The 16,109-nt window shown below is 39.6% G+C and overlaps 1 protein-coding gene across 2 annotated transcripts in view; it reads left to right on the forward strand.

The window, feature by feature from the left end:
- The window catches only part of ssbp4 (single stranded DNA binding protein 4), a 105,566-nt gene that overhangs the window by 73,494 nt on the left and 15,963 nt on the right, over positions 1-16,109 (forward strand). For both annotated transcript variants that reach the window (XM_032572018.1, XM_032572019.1), the window contains exon 5: positions 4,803-4,892. In XM_032572018.1, the coding sequence (XP_032427909.1) occupies positions 4,803-4,892 (90 nt within the window). The remainder of the gene's footprint in view (positions 1-4,802; positions 4,893-16,109) is intronic.

The following is a 16,109-nucleotide window of genomic DNA, read 5'->3' on the forward strand; positions in this document are numbered from 1 at the left end:
TATTTATACAAAAGCTGAAAATACAAAAATTGTAGTATTTTTTTATGCTTCTTTGCATATATGTTTATCCTAGTTTACTGTTTTGCCCTCTATAGACTAGCACAAGAGTAACTGAAATTTGCTAGTTAGTTAGTTGGGCTGCAGTCAGATGCTGAACACATGCCGCGCATACCTTACCGACTGTAGTTTTAAAATAATGTCTTAATAAGAGAGATGGGTGGTACTCACATTGAAAATCAGTGTTTTTTGTCATCCATAAGTATTTAAAACAGCTTAAATTGTCCTTTTTGTCTGCGAGAGAGCAAGCACTTTCTCTGGAATCTTGTTGAAAGGACTTTGACGTAGGAATGATATGATGAAAAATTTCAGCAACTTCCTTACTTTAGTAGAAGATCAAAATACATTTTATGAGGGGCAGTGCAGTCAAGCTTTCTAAAAACAAAGCGACAGGAGGAGGCTTCCTAGGGTTTGTCTTCAAACAGGGCAATGTAAGTAGATTTACCTACATTAGCTGGCTACCTCCTCAGCATGCAGCTTCTCTATTTCAAGTTTTTTATTGTCTTCCACAAATTTTCAAAGGTTATCCTTAAGTTCTGTTAGAGAAAAAATAAACTGGATTGGGCTAAAATATATATTTAAACATCTTCAAATGCTAGCACAGCAGTTCTCTATCGCTCTGCTACTCCCATAAAAGCAGAGACAATGTGAGGAGGGGCATGTAATCATTAAAATTAAGTTGCATTAGATGATAGAAGTCATTACCATGACTGAGCCTGACAAGGTTTTTTCAATGGTTTCTAGGGATAATGTTTATCTATACGGACTATGGCGTCATATTCATCATCCTGCCCAGACAGTGGAATCAGTTATGCTTATCTAACTTAAAATATTTATTTGAGTTAATGTTGAAGTTATGACAACATCCCTCTGGTACCACTGTTAACATGATTCTGATGATGAACAGTGAGTGTTCTGCAGGAGACCGCCTCACCATAAGACAAAAATTATATAAGTTGTCTCAGTTCTTCCTCTTTGCCTCTGCATAGGTATAAAAATAGACTTTGGTACTGATGTGGGTGTTAATTTCTCCATAAATGTCCAGGAAACCAAGCTTTTGTAGTTCATTGTGAATGACTGGTTACTGTTAAATGATGGATTAGAAAATGGAAGCTGGGCAGAGAAAAAGTCTTGTGTGATATGATGCTGTTGTGAAATCACGTCTTGAAACGCGGCTATGATTATTAGCAGACGTGTTTGTGGAGGAGCCGGTGTGTGAGGAGGTAACGCTGTGCTGGTATTGTGTTGATGGTTTGTTTGTGTGCAGCGAGAGAGAAAAGAGGGAGATAGCTGTGGCAAACAGGGCAGCTATCAAAAGCCACAGGCAGCTTTAGACTCTGTGTCTTTTCTGTTCCTTTCTTCTTCTTCTCTCTCTGTTTCTCTCTCTCCATCTTCTCTCATATTTTTTCTCTTTTTCTTTCTCTTTCTCGCTCACTCCATCCCTCCCTCTCTCTGCTCCCTGGCCATGCTGATGATTGACGGCCTGAGGGTTTTAATGGGCACTGGAGAGCAGGAGCTGAGGTCGGGGTTGTCATGGCAACTAGGAGAAGGGGCCTTTTGCTGCTGCTTCACCTGCAAACTGTCGAGCAACACACACACACACCCCTACACACACTGGCCACACGTACCTCCATGCCAGCACCACCTCTTCCATTCACTCTTCCTCCTCTGCCTGAGATCTCTCTTTCTTTGCTCATTTTCATTTCATCCTACTTTTCTTTGTCTTTTCTCTTTGTTACTGCTAATGCTCTCAGAAACAACACAGCTGCTTAACTGTGTATACTCTTATGTGTGTCTAATTTGAGTTAATATCCAGAATTTAGTCCATTGTTTTTCAATCTCCTGTAATGGTGGTTTACTTCTTGATTCTTAGTTTGTTTTGTGCAAAATGGTGAAACTCCACACTTTAAGAAATAAGTGAAAAGCAAGTTAATTATGACTGAAAGTAAAATTTTGTCATGTTAGCATTTCTTATAGGATAACTCTGGGTAAAAATGGAGACCCATGGGTCGTTTACATGTTGGGGAATCTGAATAGATCTTTTCAAAAACTGTTGCCAATCTTGACTTGCTGATATGAGTTGCATTTGGCTCATTTAGTATGGATCAGCTTAACTAAGATCCATGTGGGGCCCACTTACACACAGTGTCTAGGTTAGGAAATTCATATGATGTACAGTTTATCTTTAGGCCTTAGCTACTGTATCTTTACTTAGGTGCTGTGTTGCAGTTCTCATTTCAAACAGTGGATGTTACTTCACAAAAATCTGTCTATATTCAATGACTGGCAGCAGAAGAAGAATCTTCTGGGGAAATGCATTCCCAATTTAAAATTCTGTAAGTTTGACCTGATAAATGTTCCTTTTAGATGTTTTTGAGGTGTTTATAACTACATATTTCCTTCAGAATTATATTTAACTGGACAAATGATTGTAAATAAAAAGAAAAAAGAGAAAATCCTGTCAGACTGTGTCCAGCACTTTTTCTGCTTGGAGACTTTCATTTTTGCAGGATTCTCAGGAGGTGGGCATCTTGCTATCCAAAACTATGCATTTGATTTGAAACTATGCATATGTCATTCAAAGAGAACAATGGAATCCAAAAGAAGTTCAGCTGCCGTAGTTTGGTTGCTCAATCAATTAAAGCAAATAATAAAACAAGAAGAAAATGAAGAATTAAAAAAGGAGATACAAAAATCAATCAATCATAGTTAATTAAGTACTGTAGATAAGCAACAACTGCTGAAAAAGACATGGTTTGAAAAAAGAAAAACATGGTTATCCTTAAATAATTATAGTCAGAGCTTTCAATGACCCCACCTAGATCTTGTCTGGTAACCCTGCTAATAACACACACCTAAACTCTGCTGCAAAATAACAGCATCTCGTTTGGATCTTTGTTATTAGGAACAGAGTGATTATGCATTTGACATTGGAATATTCGCTATTTCGTTCAAAAGACACAAGAAACTTCAGAAATTGTTGTACCTCCTCATATGAGATCATCAGACTTTCAGGGTTTTTTTTATTATAAATCTGCCTTTGAAAAATCAAAGTTAACTCCTATTCCCTTTCACTTTTTACTCTAGTAGGTACTCTTGACCTCTACCTCTTCGTGTTTCTCCACTGTTGAGTTCAGAAGGAGCTGAAGGAGTTAACACCTTGACCTGAGAGTAATACAGTGGCATCTTTGTTGGGCTATTGAACAATCTGCAACCTTTTGTCACCTTTCCAGAGAAATCCCTTTTTTTTACATCCTTCTGTTCCTCTGATACATGTCTGCTTTATTCCATTTTTTTTCCACACTGACTTTAACATTTTATCCAGAGTCCCACAGAATCCCATCCCCTCACCAGGGTTGTTTGTGTCTGGCCTCATGGCCTTGGGGCCCTCTTACTTAGCGCCTGTGCTGTGCAGGTCAGCCAGGGCACTCTGGGATTATTGCAGTGGGAGTGTGTCGAAATCTCGCTGAGGGGCGTTGTTGTTGTTGTTGGTGGTGGTGGTGGGGTTCTGTTTGCATTTTGTGGAAACAAATCCATGACTGATGAAATAGGAACGGTGACACCATTGTAAACATGATTCATGTGAGAATTTTCCTTGAGTTAAAGGTTATGTTTAGGCAACTAAATCTTTGCGATCTGTGCTAGAGTAACAGACTCTGACTGACAGAAGCGTATTTTATGACAATCCATCTTTCCAACCTTTTGAGGGCAACATCAAGGTCTTTCAGAAAATGTAAAGTTTGTATGGAGAGTAATGAAAACAATCAACATAGTTTGCCCTAAACTTGTCTCTTGGGGTAACTTTTTGTTCTTTTTTGACCCCAACAAAATGTGAACGTCAAGCTATGACAGGACTGAATACCAAAGGTCAGTTTTACCATCTCAAAAGGAAATCAGAGCATCTAGTGTCACGACTGTCTTTTTTTATCCCTGCTTAAAATCATTGGAATTGAGAGGGAAGATGAAGGAAATAGTGCCAGAAAGTGGTCATCGCATTGAGTATGATGCCGCATACTTTAATGCATTCTACTGAGACTTTAGGTGATAGACCAATGCAAAGTAGTTCTTAATTGGGAAAATGAATGAAACAATGTATAGACTTGCCATTTTTGATTCATTTAAATATGAAAAGTGTTGCGTGCAGCTGTATTTCCTGCATCAAATGTTGTAGTCTTTTGGGATAAGTCTCTACCAGCTTCATCTAGAGAAACTTGGGATAAATCCTCAGATTGGATTGAGTGAACCTATATTTTCAAGTCTTACTTCAGATTCTTTGTTTGATTCAGAACTGGAATTTGATTTACTTTTATACTAATATGTTTTGGTCTGAAACATTTCAGTGTAGCCCTGGTTGTTTATGGATGTTGTTCTGCTAGAAGGTGAACTTTTACCTCAGTCTTAAGTCTTTTGCAGCTGCTGTGGCTACAGTGTCTTTCTTCTGGTTTCCTCTGATTTATGCTCTAAATTGCTCAGTTTTAAAAGACAGATTGAACAGTACTTGTCTTGCGGCCTTTATGATATAATGTTTTCAGAGCACCAACTAATAATATTTCAGATCACTTGTCACCGCATTTGGAACTTTGTTTGTTTTAGTGTGCCAGCACAGTTGGACTTTTTCTCACTTTCTAATAATTTAGGCAATTCCAAGAATATTTTAACACCTTCCTTCAGCCACTTTGTGTTGCTCTATTTAACAAGAATACTGAGAAGAAGAAATAAAAGTATTTTCTTTTGTGTCTTTTCAGAGTGCGGCCGCTGCTCCCAGTCCAGTGATGGGTAACATGCCACCCAATGACGGCATGCCAGGAGGACCCATGCCCCCTGGCTTCTTTCAAGTAAGAATCTGTCCTGAGGTCTCACCTCTGTACCCGCTGTTCAAACGTTGCTGTTCATCTAACACGCACCCCAAACACGCCCTTCCCCCTCACTTAGCCTAAGTTAAGCCCATCCTTGTGTCTCCTCCTCCTTTTTAGCCTCTTTAGCCACCCTAATCCCTGTCCAGATGTGTTCCCTTCTCTGTCCTGCATAGTCCCATATGTTCTTCGGTTGTCGAGCTGTTAACCTCTGGTCTTCTCGCTGAGCTTTATTTCTCTGTAGAGTTTGCTTCAATACAATTTCTATTTTCAGAATGAACTTGTAGGTATTTATTTGGGAGGAACAGATAAAGCTGTTACTATTCTTGTTTGTTTCACTAAAATGAGAGCTTTCAGTAGCTGGTGAGGTCATTCCTCATCTGTGTTTTATTCCTTGTCTCAGTTTTTTCCTTTTCAGCCATTAATTAAACTGGTAGCATAGGGTAAGATTTAATGAATTGCTTCATATAGTGCCCATGTTATTTAGAAAAAGGAGGTCTGTGAAACCTGCACAGAAATTTATCTGAATGAAACCTTTGTAATAACAAGGTGACACACTTCTTCCACTCTCTTGCAAAAGCTTTTGATAAGTGAACTAAAACAAGCCTTTGTCTACGCAAATTCAACCAGCTGTTGTTTAACGACTTGGAGCTGACTGAAAATCTGAAAAAACCTGTCGTCTCAACAATAGTTCCTTTTTCGCATGCCATAGCTAAAATACAAAGATGTGCAAGAGGTAGAATTCTCCTTACTTTTTGTGGAAGATGTAGTTAAGTATTAAGCTTCTTCCTTTACTAGTCCAGATTCATATAGCTGCCATGTTGTAATTAAATTTAGCACAGTGAAATCCCTGAATTTTCACAAAAATGTCAGAAACTTTTGGATTTCATTTTTTTCAAACACATTAAAAGGTTCCCACACACATTTAAAACATTTGATCTTATTGGACTTTTGTGATTTCTGATTTTTCATTTGTTTAAGCCTTGACACCCTGACGATGTTTCTTTAAGAACTAGAATAAAAGACGATACAAGTATGGCATTCCATGGATGTTCTTCTAGTCTTCTGACCTGAGTGGTCATTATTTATTTATATTAAAAGTGGAGGCATTTATGTGAGTCACTGTCAAAGACTTTAATATTTCAAAACAAAGACTGAAATATATGAAGTTTAGATTTTAAACTGGCATAAGCATCTTATATTAGCAAGTAATGTGTCTAACATGGCTGCCAGAGCCAAAACTGCACATTTGAGTGTATTCTTAGAAAATGTAGATCCCTAAGGGTGAGATTTCCAAAAGTCTGCCAAAGTTTATGAATCCAATCTGCTCCATAACGAGCTTAACGGGATAAAAACAGAGAAACCTGGCTAGGCTTGTTCAGCCTTCCCGTTACCTATTGAAAGTCATGCTCTCTCTCTTTGCTTAAATGGAACAACAATTTTCCTTTCTATATGGCTGCTTGCATCTCTGTGCTTCATCGAGCTTCATTTTATACAACAGATAGCGAAACTGGCCAAGTATGAGTCTTTTTTTCCCTCCGTTACTGTGTCCTCCCAGAAGAGTGTTACTGTCAGCAAGAGCTGATATCACTTATTATGGTGCGTTCGCTGATCACAAAGAGATTGGATATTTGAGTTTTCAGTTGCCCAGTCACCAGTCATGCCACATCAAACTGAAAACCAGCTGATCCCAGTCACCAGTCGATTTCTCGGTTCCTCTTTTTATGTGTTTGGCCTAAACGTGTTGCACAAATTTTCCCTTACTTAGTTTAATGTTTGTGAGACAATAAGAGCTTCTGTCTTTTTTTCCTTTTTGTGGATTAGAAGCACATTTTGCATTGCACAGCATTGTGGGTGTGTGTGGTGGTGGGGGGTTCAAAATGTGCTGCACACACACATTTTGCACACACAAAATGTGTGCGTGTAGGCGTGCGTGCGCTTGTGCGTCTGAGAATGTTAATGATGTATGAGTTGTGAGCAGGACACCGAGAAAGCTATCTGATGGTGTTGCGTGAGTGACATTGCTTTCCAAAAATAGACGCTGTGAGCATGGCAGACAGACAGATAGACGGGCAGGAGAGTGGGCAGAAGGGTATAAGGAGAAGAGAGAGGGAATGAAAGGATGAATGGATATATTTACTTCCCTTCCTAATCTATCCCTCTATCTGCTTAGCTCGATTATCATATTCTAGGATGGGGGGGGGAAAAACAAGAAATTGAAGTGTAAATGGCAAAGATAAAGTGTTCTTTGAAAACATCCAAAAAGCGCGCAGTATGTCAGTGTCTTGTTCACATTACATCATTTTCCTTGAGCATTACACCTTGCTCTCTGCTCCGACGGTCATTCCCTAGCGGACAAATGGCTGCGGACCAATCTGAAAGTGCAGCCTACTGAGTTTTCTGCAACACATTCATTCATTCAAATGAAGGGGGAAGCAGATTCTTCCCTCCCACATATTGTGGAGGTTTTCCTCACACTCCCATCGCTCCTCCTCAGCCACTCTGCAGATACAGCCGCTTGACTGTCGATCTAGAATTGTGAATGGATTATATGCCGTAAACTGAATTTCCTGCTGCTTTAGTCATTTCTTAGCTGAACTCGGGGTCAGTTTTCCTCTCCCTCTCCCCCGCCTCTCTCTCTCTCTCTCTCTGTATGTCTGCCATCCTTCTCCATGACATTTCCACACTCCCTCTATTCCTCCTTGTCTTTGAAATTATTATTTTTTTACTCAAGCTGCCTCAGGGACGTGTGCAAACTCACCAGCATCTGTGGTTGTGCTGCTCATGTACGATCTGTCCATGTGTGCATGTTGCAAATATTTGTTGTACTGATGCGATAATTAGCATAGATGACCCTAACTCTGTTACCGGCTTTGATCCTGTGTGAAATAAAGGCCAAAGAAAAGGAATAAACAGGAAAGTGGAGGTGAGATAGTTTACTTTAAAACTTATTGAAGTGGTTCATCTTTTCTGCCGTACAGAGTTCGTTATGACTATATGCTGTAGATTTCACAATAAACTTAAAATGTGAAGTTACTGAGCTAGTGCAAAGCAAAAGATCCTGAAGGCAAATTGCATAGGTGGTAGGAAATGGCCATAAAAGTCAAGTCAAGTTTATTTGCATAGCGCATTTCAGCAACTAGGCAGTTGAGAAAACCACAACACACTTAACAAACAAAACAAAACAAAAAAAGAAACAGTAAAATTCAGTGGCAGAAAGAAAAAAAATTCTGATGGACCAGAAATGGATTCTGGGTCCATCCATTTCTGATGGATCCAGTTCTGGGTCCATCAGAAATTCATTTTCTCTGTCTGACATTAAATCAGACTAATTCTTCCCTGCTTTTGATTAGTTGGGATTTCTGAAATCTTTCCCATTTGCTAAATGCCAGAATAATTGTAATTACTTTCCTCAAGACAAAAGTTTCCATCTGAACTATTTGAAAGTCCAAACGATGATGTCATGTCTTTGTAAGGTTCTGATTGGATGATTCACAACTTTTGCATAAAGTAGAGACACACAAGTGGATATGTTTCTTGATGTGAAGTTGTTGGGAACATCAGGAAGAGAATTCTGGCACAAATGGGTCCAAATTAGTCACAAACTGGCTAAAAGTGAGTAAAATCTGTGTTTTAAAGTGGCCATCATAATGCCCTGTTCTCAGTTTTATAGAAAGTTTGTGGGCAGAGCTGAAAACATCTTGGTAGTAAAGCAACCTTGAAACCTGACTCAGTTACACAAGTTGTGTCAGGAGGAATGGACCAAAGATCCAGCAAGTTATTGTGAGAAGCTTGATGAAGGAAACCCAAAGCACTTGAAATGAGTCAAACTGTTCAAAAGGCATCCATCCATCCATCCATCCATCCATCCATCCATCCATCCATCCATCCATCCATCCATCCATCCATCCATCCATTTTCTAACACCCTTGTCCCTAGTGGGGTCAGGAGGGCTGCTGGTGCCTATTTCCAGCTAACGTTCCTGGCGAGAGGCGGGGTACACCCTGGACAGGTCGCCAGTCTGTCGCAGTGTTCAAAAGGCAATTCTAGGTAATTATCAGACAAACTTCTGAATTTGAGGGAAGTAATACAAAATAATTTATGTGAGGGGGTCTTCTCATGTCTTTTGCCACATTTTGCTTATTTTAGGAACTTGTGCTCTCATGAACTTACATTTTGTAAAATGGCCCCTAAAGTTCAAAGAAGGTTAAACCTGAAGAATTACTGTTCAACACACCCTTAAGGAGTCTGGCTGCTTCGAAGCAAGTTATAAGAAACGAGGGGTCATTTATAACTTTTGCATTAAAAGTTGTATTCCAGTTAAAGTTTCCTATTTTTCCTAAACATATTCAATGTGCGACATCCCAATGAGTTATCAAAATGATGTTTTAAAAGAAGCCTGTAAACCTGTTAGACCAGGGTGAAGCTATCAACTATTTAAACCACAGCAGCCTCAGAATAGGACCCAAACCATTAACTAAAATAAAACTACTAAATCTCAGTCTTAGTTTAAAGCCATTGTTGCAGCTCTGCTGGAGAACTCTTTGTTTAGAACCTGGATATTTTCTGAACTTTAAACTTCAGTATATTGGAATATAACCAGCTCTCTAAAACTAAATTTAGATGCCTCTTTTGTACTTCGACTGAAGGAGCACTTGGAGTCAAAGTTTTAAAAAAAGACAAATGAAGATAAGAATTCATTGGCATGTCTTCTCACTTCTGCCTGAAATAAAGCCAACAAGAAGAGGTTCCATCTTTTACTCTTATCGTCGGTGCTTATCCTTGAGACGACAGCAACAAAAATGATATCTAATGATTCTCTGGATGACAGTATTAAAAATAAAAATACCCCTGCTACATCAGAAGTTTCCCTCGTTTGCTGTCTGTTGTTGCTTCTCCAGCAGTAGCTCAGAACCGCTGATAAGTCACTGCAGTTAAACAGTGTTTTGACTGTAGCCTCTGTCTCCCACTGTGCATGTGTCATCTCTATCAGCACACTGTGTCCGACGCACTGGGGTTTATCAGTTTGGAGACAGGTGTAGGAAATCTCTCCAAGCGCACCCAGATGCACACCGCCACACGAGCCGGTGAAACTGTAGGTGCTCTGAGCGATCTGAAAGAAGATCACTGTTTTATTACAATTTTTAATAACTAAGTGGGCTAAGCCACATTAAGGGAAAGCAACGTTTAGCTGTGTGTATTTATTGCCCATTACTTTGTGCGCTTCCTTGGTCTAATCTTACATTCATTTTCCATTTTCAGTCATTAAAATATGGATCAAGTTTTTACCATCTGTAAAAGGCTTTCTTATGTTTATAAACAGCTAAGACCAACATTATTCGTACCCATGGCAGATTTAATTTTAAAGTAAACCTGGAAAAAGGTGGTCGGTAATGGTTGATTGTGGAAATGCCAGCAAATATTCCCCATTTTATACTAATTGGTATATAATCTTATAGCATTTTTTTTGTTTGTTTGTTTTTTTGCTCTTCATGCTAAATCATCGCCCAACAATCTCAGGCAGAAGATTTCATTGCTGTGCAACCTATGAGTGCCCTCTATTGGACAAAAAACTAATAGCTGAATTAATCAGAAATTGATGTCGGAAGGCCGCCGGTTTGAGCTACTTCAAGTATTTTGCATGCCGGTCTTGTAAATCTTCTTCAGTGCAGACAGAGCGTCTGCATACCAAAGCATAAAGTGAATCATTAGTCCTACATTTGTGTAGCACTTTCATTAATTCCATATCAATGGAATAACCAAAATAATCTAATAGCTGGAGACCAAATTAATAATTACTTGAGCCCTTTTGCTCTAGCAGTGGGTCTCAAGTCCAGTCCTAAGAGGCTCACATTGTGCAACTTTTAAATTAATATCTTGCTTCAATCCACTTGAGTAAAATATTTAGGTCATCCGCAGAACACTACAAAAGTTGATTGCATGCTGAGGAATTGTATTGGATCATGGTCTAAAAGTTGCAGAGTATTGGCCCCTGAGGACTGGAGTCTGGGATACCTGGGCTACAATATCAAAGTTAGGTTGTAGAAAGGCAGCATAGTTTACTAAATGTACATATTTTTGAAAGACCAGAGAAATTTAAGAAAGATATGCTCAAGTGTGATGGGAGCATAAGGCTTTATGTGATCTGTTTTAAAGTCAGGAAATTGAACTCGTGTAGCTGATTGTGGAAATATTAAACATCCTTCACCTCACAAATTAATGGAGTCTTAGGAGAAATCTCAGCTACTGAACACAGAAAGGAGCTGCACATTCTCACCATCTGCAGGTCCGACTCATCTGCAGTATGCACCCTGTCCAGGTAGACTCCTCTGGACATGCACTGTTGAAATAAGGATATTAATAATATTATTATTAATAATAAGATATTAGTAAAAGTGTAGCTGAGATAAAGGCAGAGATATTTTACAAATCTAAGGGAGTGAAGACTTTCTCAGCTGATTTACAAAATCTAAAATCAATTAAGACTTGGGATCTTCAGTTTGTTGGTGTTACACATGTCCACGTGTTCTTAAGAGTCCAATCTACCAGTGAAATGTCTTCCATTTCTCTCTCTCTCTCCTGTTTGTCTAAAAATAAAGCTCATTAACCAAAAAAAAATCTGCCCTAATGAGCTGTATTTCAATCCAGATTTTAAATATTCTGGCCCTTGAAAACATAAGCAGGTTTGTGAATGAAGCGGCTTCATCGAGAATTTGGCTACATTGAAATATCGTTTATGCAAGCACAGAAAATCAAAGTGATGCAAATTAGCTGGCAGAGACGAGATTGCTACCCCTACATCATGATGCAAGTATGCTTAATGACAAATGACGTCACCTATAAACGTTTTCCTTTTGTGGAAATTTCTCTAATTAAAAAGAAGTGATTGATGAACATCAAATAGTCCATGTTGGAGCTCTAACTTTAACTTTGATTTTTAAAAGAAATTAATAACATACAACAGTTTGTGAATGGTGAATTAACGCAAAACACAACATTGGATATTTTTTCCCCATATCTTGCATTTGGAGGTTGGTAGTCCTACAAGTGTGAAATGCAAACAATGGATGACCGTCTGCGTAGAATCTTGTTTTTACTGCCACAAAACCCATTTGGCATGGCTGAATGCAGAGTTTTTGTATGACAGCATTGCCACATTTATTTGATATTGAAAGCAAACACAACCTTCAACAGACCATAGAACCATTTGCATAAAACCTCTTGTTGTGTAAAGATTTTTTTTTAAATATATATAAGGGTAAATGTGAATTGTTTGGTTTATCAGTGTTTGTTGTTGTCCAGCTCCAGAAACAATGAATTAGTCAACTCCAGTGTGAATACAGCTTAACACCTCTGCAGAGTTGTGCTTATATAAATCATTTGGTGTCATCCTAACATGTTTAAATGTTTGTCACTATTGCATGTCTCTCCTCAGGGATAAAACTCCCTATACCGGCGGGATGGCGTATTCCTGCTTGTGGTATATTCCATGAGCAAAGCAGGAGAGCTAAAGCTACCACTGCTGCTCTCTCTGGAATGTTAGCAAGGAATGACAATGAGAGTGCATTCAGTGTACGTGTGTGTATGTGGGGGCATGTGGGGGTGTGTAGGCGTGTGTGTGTGTGTGTGTGTGGTGCTGTTCCTCCTGGCTTTGTTTGTTGTGTTCAATGATGCAGGCTGCTTTGTGCTCTCTGTCTGCATGTATGCGTGTGTTGGGGTGTGTGTGGGAGAGCTATAGTTTGACGACAGCTACACACTGCCCTCTAGTGTTCGCTGCTTTAAACGGAAAGGGAAAGAAACTGGTGTTTCTCCATCTCTTCCTCTCTCTCTCTGTTAGTGGTCCATCAGGGGCAGCGGTGTGGGTCTTCCTTAAGCCGAAATGAGTGGTGGGGAGGTGAGGAGGGCTTGTGTTGATGGGTTTGTGGTGCTGTGCCAAGCTGTTATCTCCTTAGCCGGGTAGAAAATGATTTTATTAATTGCTTCATTTAACGCTCCCCGTGTCCCCCTCCTTCTTCCGCTCTCTCCTGTAAACACACAAATAACATCACACAAGGGCTCGCATGCTTACACACACGCACGCATGAGGAAAAACTACTTTTAAAAGTGGCCCCGCGTACACCTCTGTGATGGCTGAAATGTTCTTTCTCGGCGAGTCTCTGTGGGGACCTGTGGAGGGAACAGTGGGGCTGTAAAGGCCATATGCTGGCCCATTCAGATGTAATGGCAGGAAAACCTGGGGAGGCTCAGCCAAAGGAGCCGCACTCCATTATGGCACATCATACACAGATCTGTGCATGTTCGGATTTGTTCCCATCAGAGAAAACATGTGGAATCAAAGTGGGGGAAAAAATGGAAGAATACATTCAAAACTTCTAAAGATATTCAGGGTGTTGATGTCTTCCAGTAAAATATGTTTAAAGAAAACAAAAAAAAGATAATCCTACTGTGTGTGTGTGTGGGGGGGGGGGGGGTTGATGACGTCACAAGAGGCGCAAGAGTTAAGATGACTCTGGGATTTGTAAAGATTATAGTGGACAAGTGATTCTCGACAAATTCCACTGATGATCTGAAGCGTTTGAGTTGGACAACATTCAGTTTTATGTGTATGATTTTTAAGTGGATACAGTCGTGGACGATGACGCTAACATACATTGCTTTTTAGACTTTTAGACTAGAAGAATCTGTTTTATACTAATCTTTTCAGTCATATTTTTTGTTTTTTGCTAATTTGCCAATTATAAAATAAGTAAAGAGAACAGTTGGACTGCAAGTGGCCAAAATTCAGACTAGCTTAATTTTTTATAAGAACTTTTCTGTCTCTGACTGCAACCGCCCCCTTCCTCCCCCCCCAAAAAAACACAAATGGTGCTCAAGAGTTTTGATTAGTTACTTCTTGCCTCGTGTGATGTCACCAGAGGCACATTTGCTTGGAGGCTTGTTTTGAGAGGGCAGATCTGAAATTGCGTGAACATTGACTTACAAAAATAAAAAGCTAACAGCATTGTTCTAGAGGTGATCAAATATGTCCAAAATAAGTTTTATTGATTTTACAGAAAAGCCTTGCTGGCAGCTTTAATTGTGGTGAGTTTAGGCTTAGGTCAAAGTTCATGGCTAGCATTGGGTCGAGCCGTTCTGTGCTTATGTTTAATGTCAGGGATGAGCAAAGCCACTGCGACATCCAACTAAGTGACTAAAACTCAGCTGTGCATGTGTGCTTGTGTGCAAAGAGAATCAGACTGCCGCAGCTGGGTCAGTGCAGTCGACGGACCCCCGCAGGGGCGCCTTGTTAGACACACACACACACATACAGCCTGGCTTGGCAACAACAATAACCTCTGAGGTCAGTCGGAGCCAGCGCTGCATTAGCCTCAGTGTGAACCTGCTGAGAGACAGAGTGAGCCAGTACAGCTGGTGTTAACCACCCAAAACACACACACACACGCACGCTCACACAGAGCAGCAGAAAACACTGGCTCTGATACAAATGTCAGAACTGTGCCAACACATCCAGAATACGCTGTATGTACAACTAAGCAAACATTTCCAGAGCTTCAAATAAATAATTGACAAGCCGCACATTGTGTGGCTTGTTAAGAAGTGGCTTTAGTGACGACTTGACTGCTTCTCAGATAAGCCTCTCTCACAGCAAGGAGATAAACAGAATTAATGCATAAAGAAAAGTGTTTTTCGAAGGATAGGAAGCACCTCTCTCAGCAGCCACGCATCCGATCTCAACGCTGACGTCGCTTTGAGACGAGCATGGCGAGATGTCGCTTGTTTAAGGCTGTCAGTCAGCCGCATTTAGTTTCCCGCTGTAGTGTCAACCACAGGTTCCCCCAGCCATGCCACCATGGCTCTCACTCTGGGTAGGAGGCACCATGGGCGGGCTAGGAAAGTGAGAGGAGTTATGCATAACTACACGTCATGTCATACAAAAAAAAAAAAAGAAATTAGTTTGTCTACATAAAACAGAAGTAAGTGTAATTTACTGAGAGATGCATTTGGGTTACATCGTCAGCAGCTCTGAAGTTATGCTAAAAAAATCAACAAGGATCTTAACTTATGTATTTTAATCTACCTGTAAAATGGCAAATCATTATCTGACTGCCAGAAATGATCTTTCACTACAAACACAACACACTGCCTTAGAGGGTGTAAGAAATCCTACATTAGGACATTAACACTCCATCCATCCATCCGTCCATCCTTCCATATACTTATGTATTCATAGCATAAAAAGGAGTAAAAACTGTATTAAGAAAATTTGAGACTGGCCAAAAACAGACAGGGTTTACCCCAGTGTATTATAAGTCTGGTGGGCCACCAGGTTTTATTTGTGCCCCCACCAGGCTAAGCATTGCTTACTTTTTCAAGTCTCTTTTTAAAATATTTGCATTTTTAAGACCTTATAGATGGTATTCAAGTATTAATCTTCCAATCTTTCAATAACACATAATTATCAAGTGATATTTTCAAATTACCTGTCAACTTTAAACACTTTTTAACTCAAAAACACGATGGGCCGCTGAATGAATGACTGCCCTGGCACCCAACTACAGGGCTTAGCAAGATTTCTGGGGAAAACCCTGACAGAATGTCATCATTTGAAACCCCTGCATTTAATTTGCTACAATTGTGTTTGACTTGTCTTTAATATAAAAAGCCATTATTCTGACTCATTTTCATAACTCTGCTAGGCCAGTTTGTTTAGTCCCCTCACCTCCTCAAACATCTTTCTTCTGTTTTGTTCCGGTTCATTGACTCAGAGTCAGGATTGAGTCTTAACTCATCTGTAGAATTGAAATGTATCAATTACAACTTCAGAAAACAAATTTGATCACCCTATAGCCTGTTGGTGGATATATCATAGAATAATACAATCATTCACAGCTTCTCATATCATACGTGTAGGGTTTAAGGAAAAGCTAAAAAGTGGCCTTCATATTGGAAGGAAAACAGAGGAAAAGCAAAGAATGCATCCATTAATACTTTTCATTATTCTTCTAGATAAACTCATTGCATAAAGCACACTCAGCATTGAGAAGAAAAACATCTTGATAGTCCTTCAAAAAGGAATAGTAAGGGTCCTTTTAACCCTCCCCGTTGCACTTATGGTCAAACCTGTATGTTACCTTAAAGCAAAGGATAAAACACATTCTGGTTCTGCATCACTTTATTCAGTAGTTGTTGTTTTTTTGT

This window comes from Xiphophorus hellerii, chromosome 9 (genome assembly GCF_003331165.1).
Source record: "Xiphophorus hellerii strain 12219 chromosome 9, Xiphophorus_hellerii-4.1, whole genome shotgun sequence".
NCBI lineage: Eukaryota > Metazoa > Chordata > Actinopteri > Cyprinodontiformes > Poeciliidae > Xiphophorus > Xiphophorus hellerii.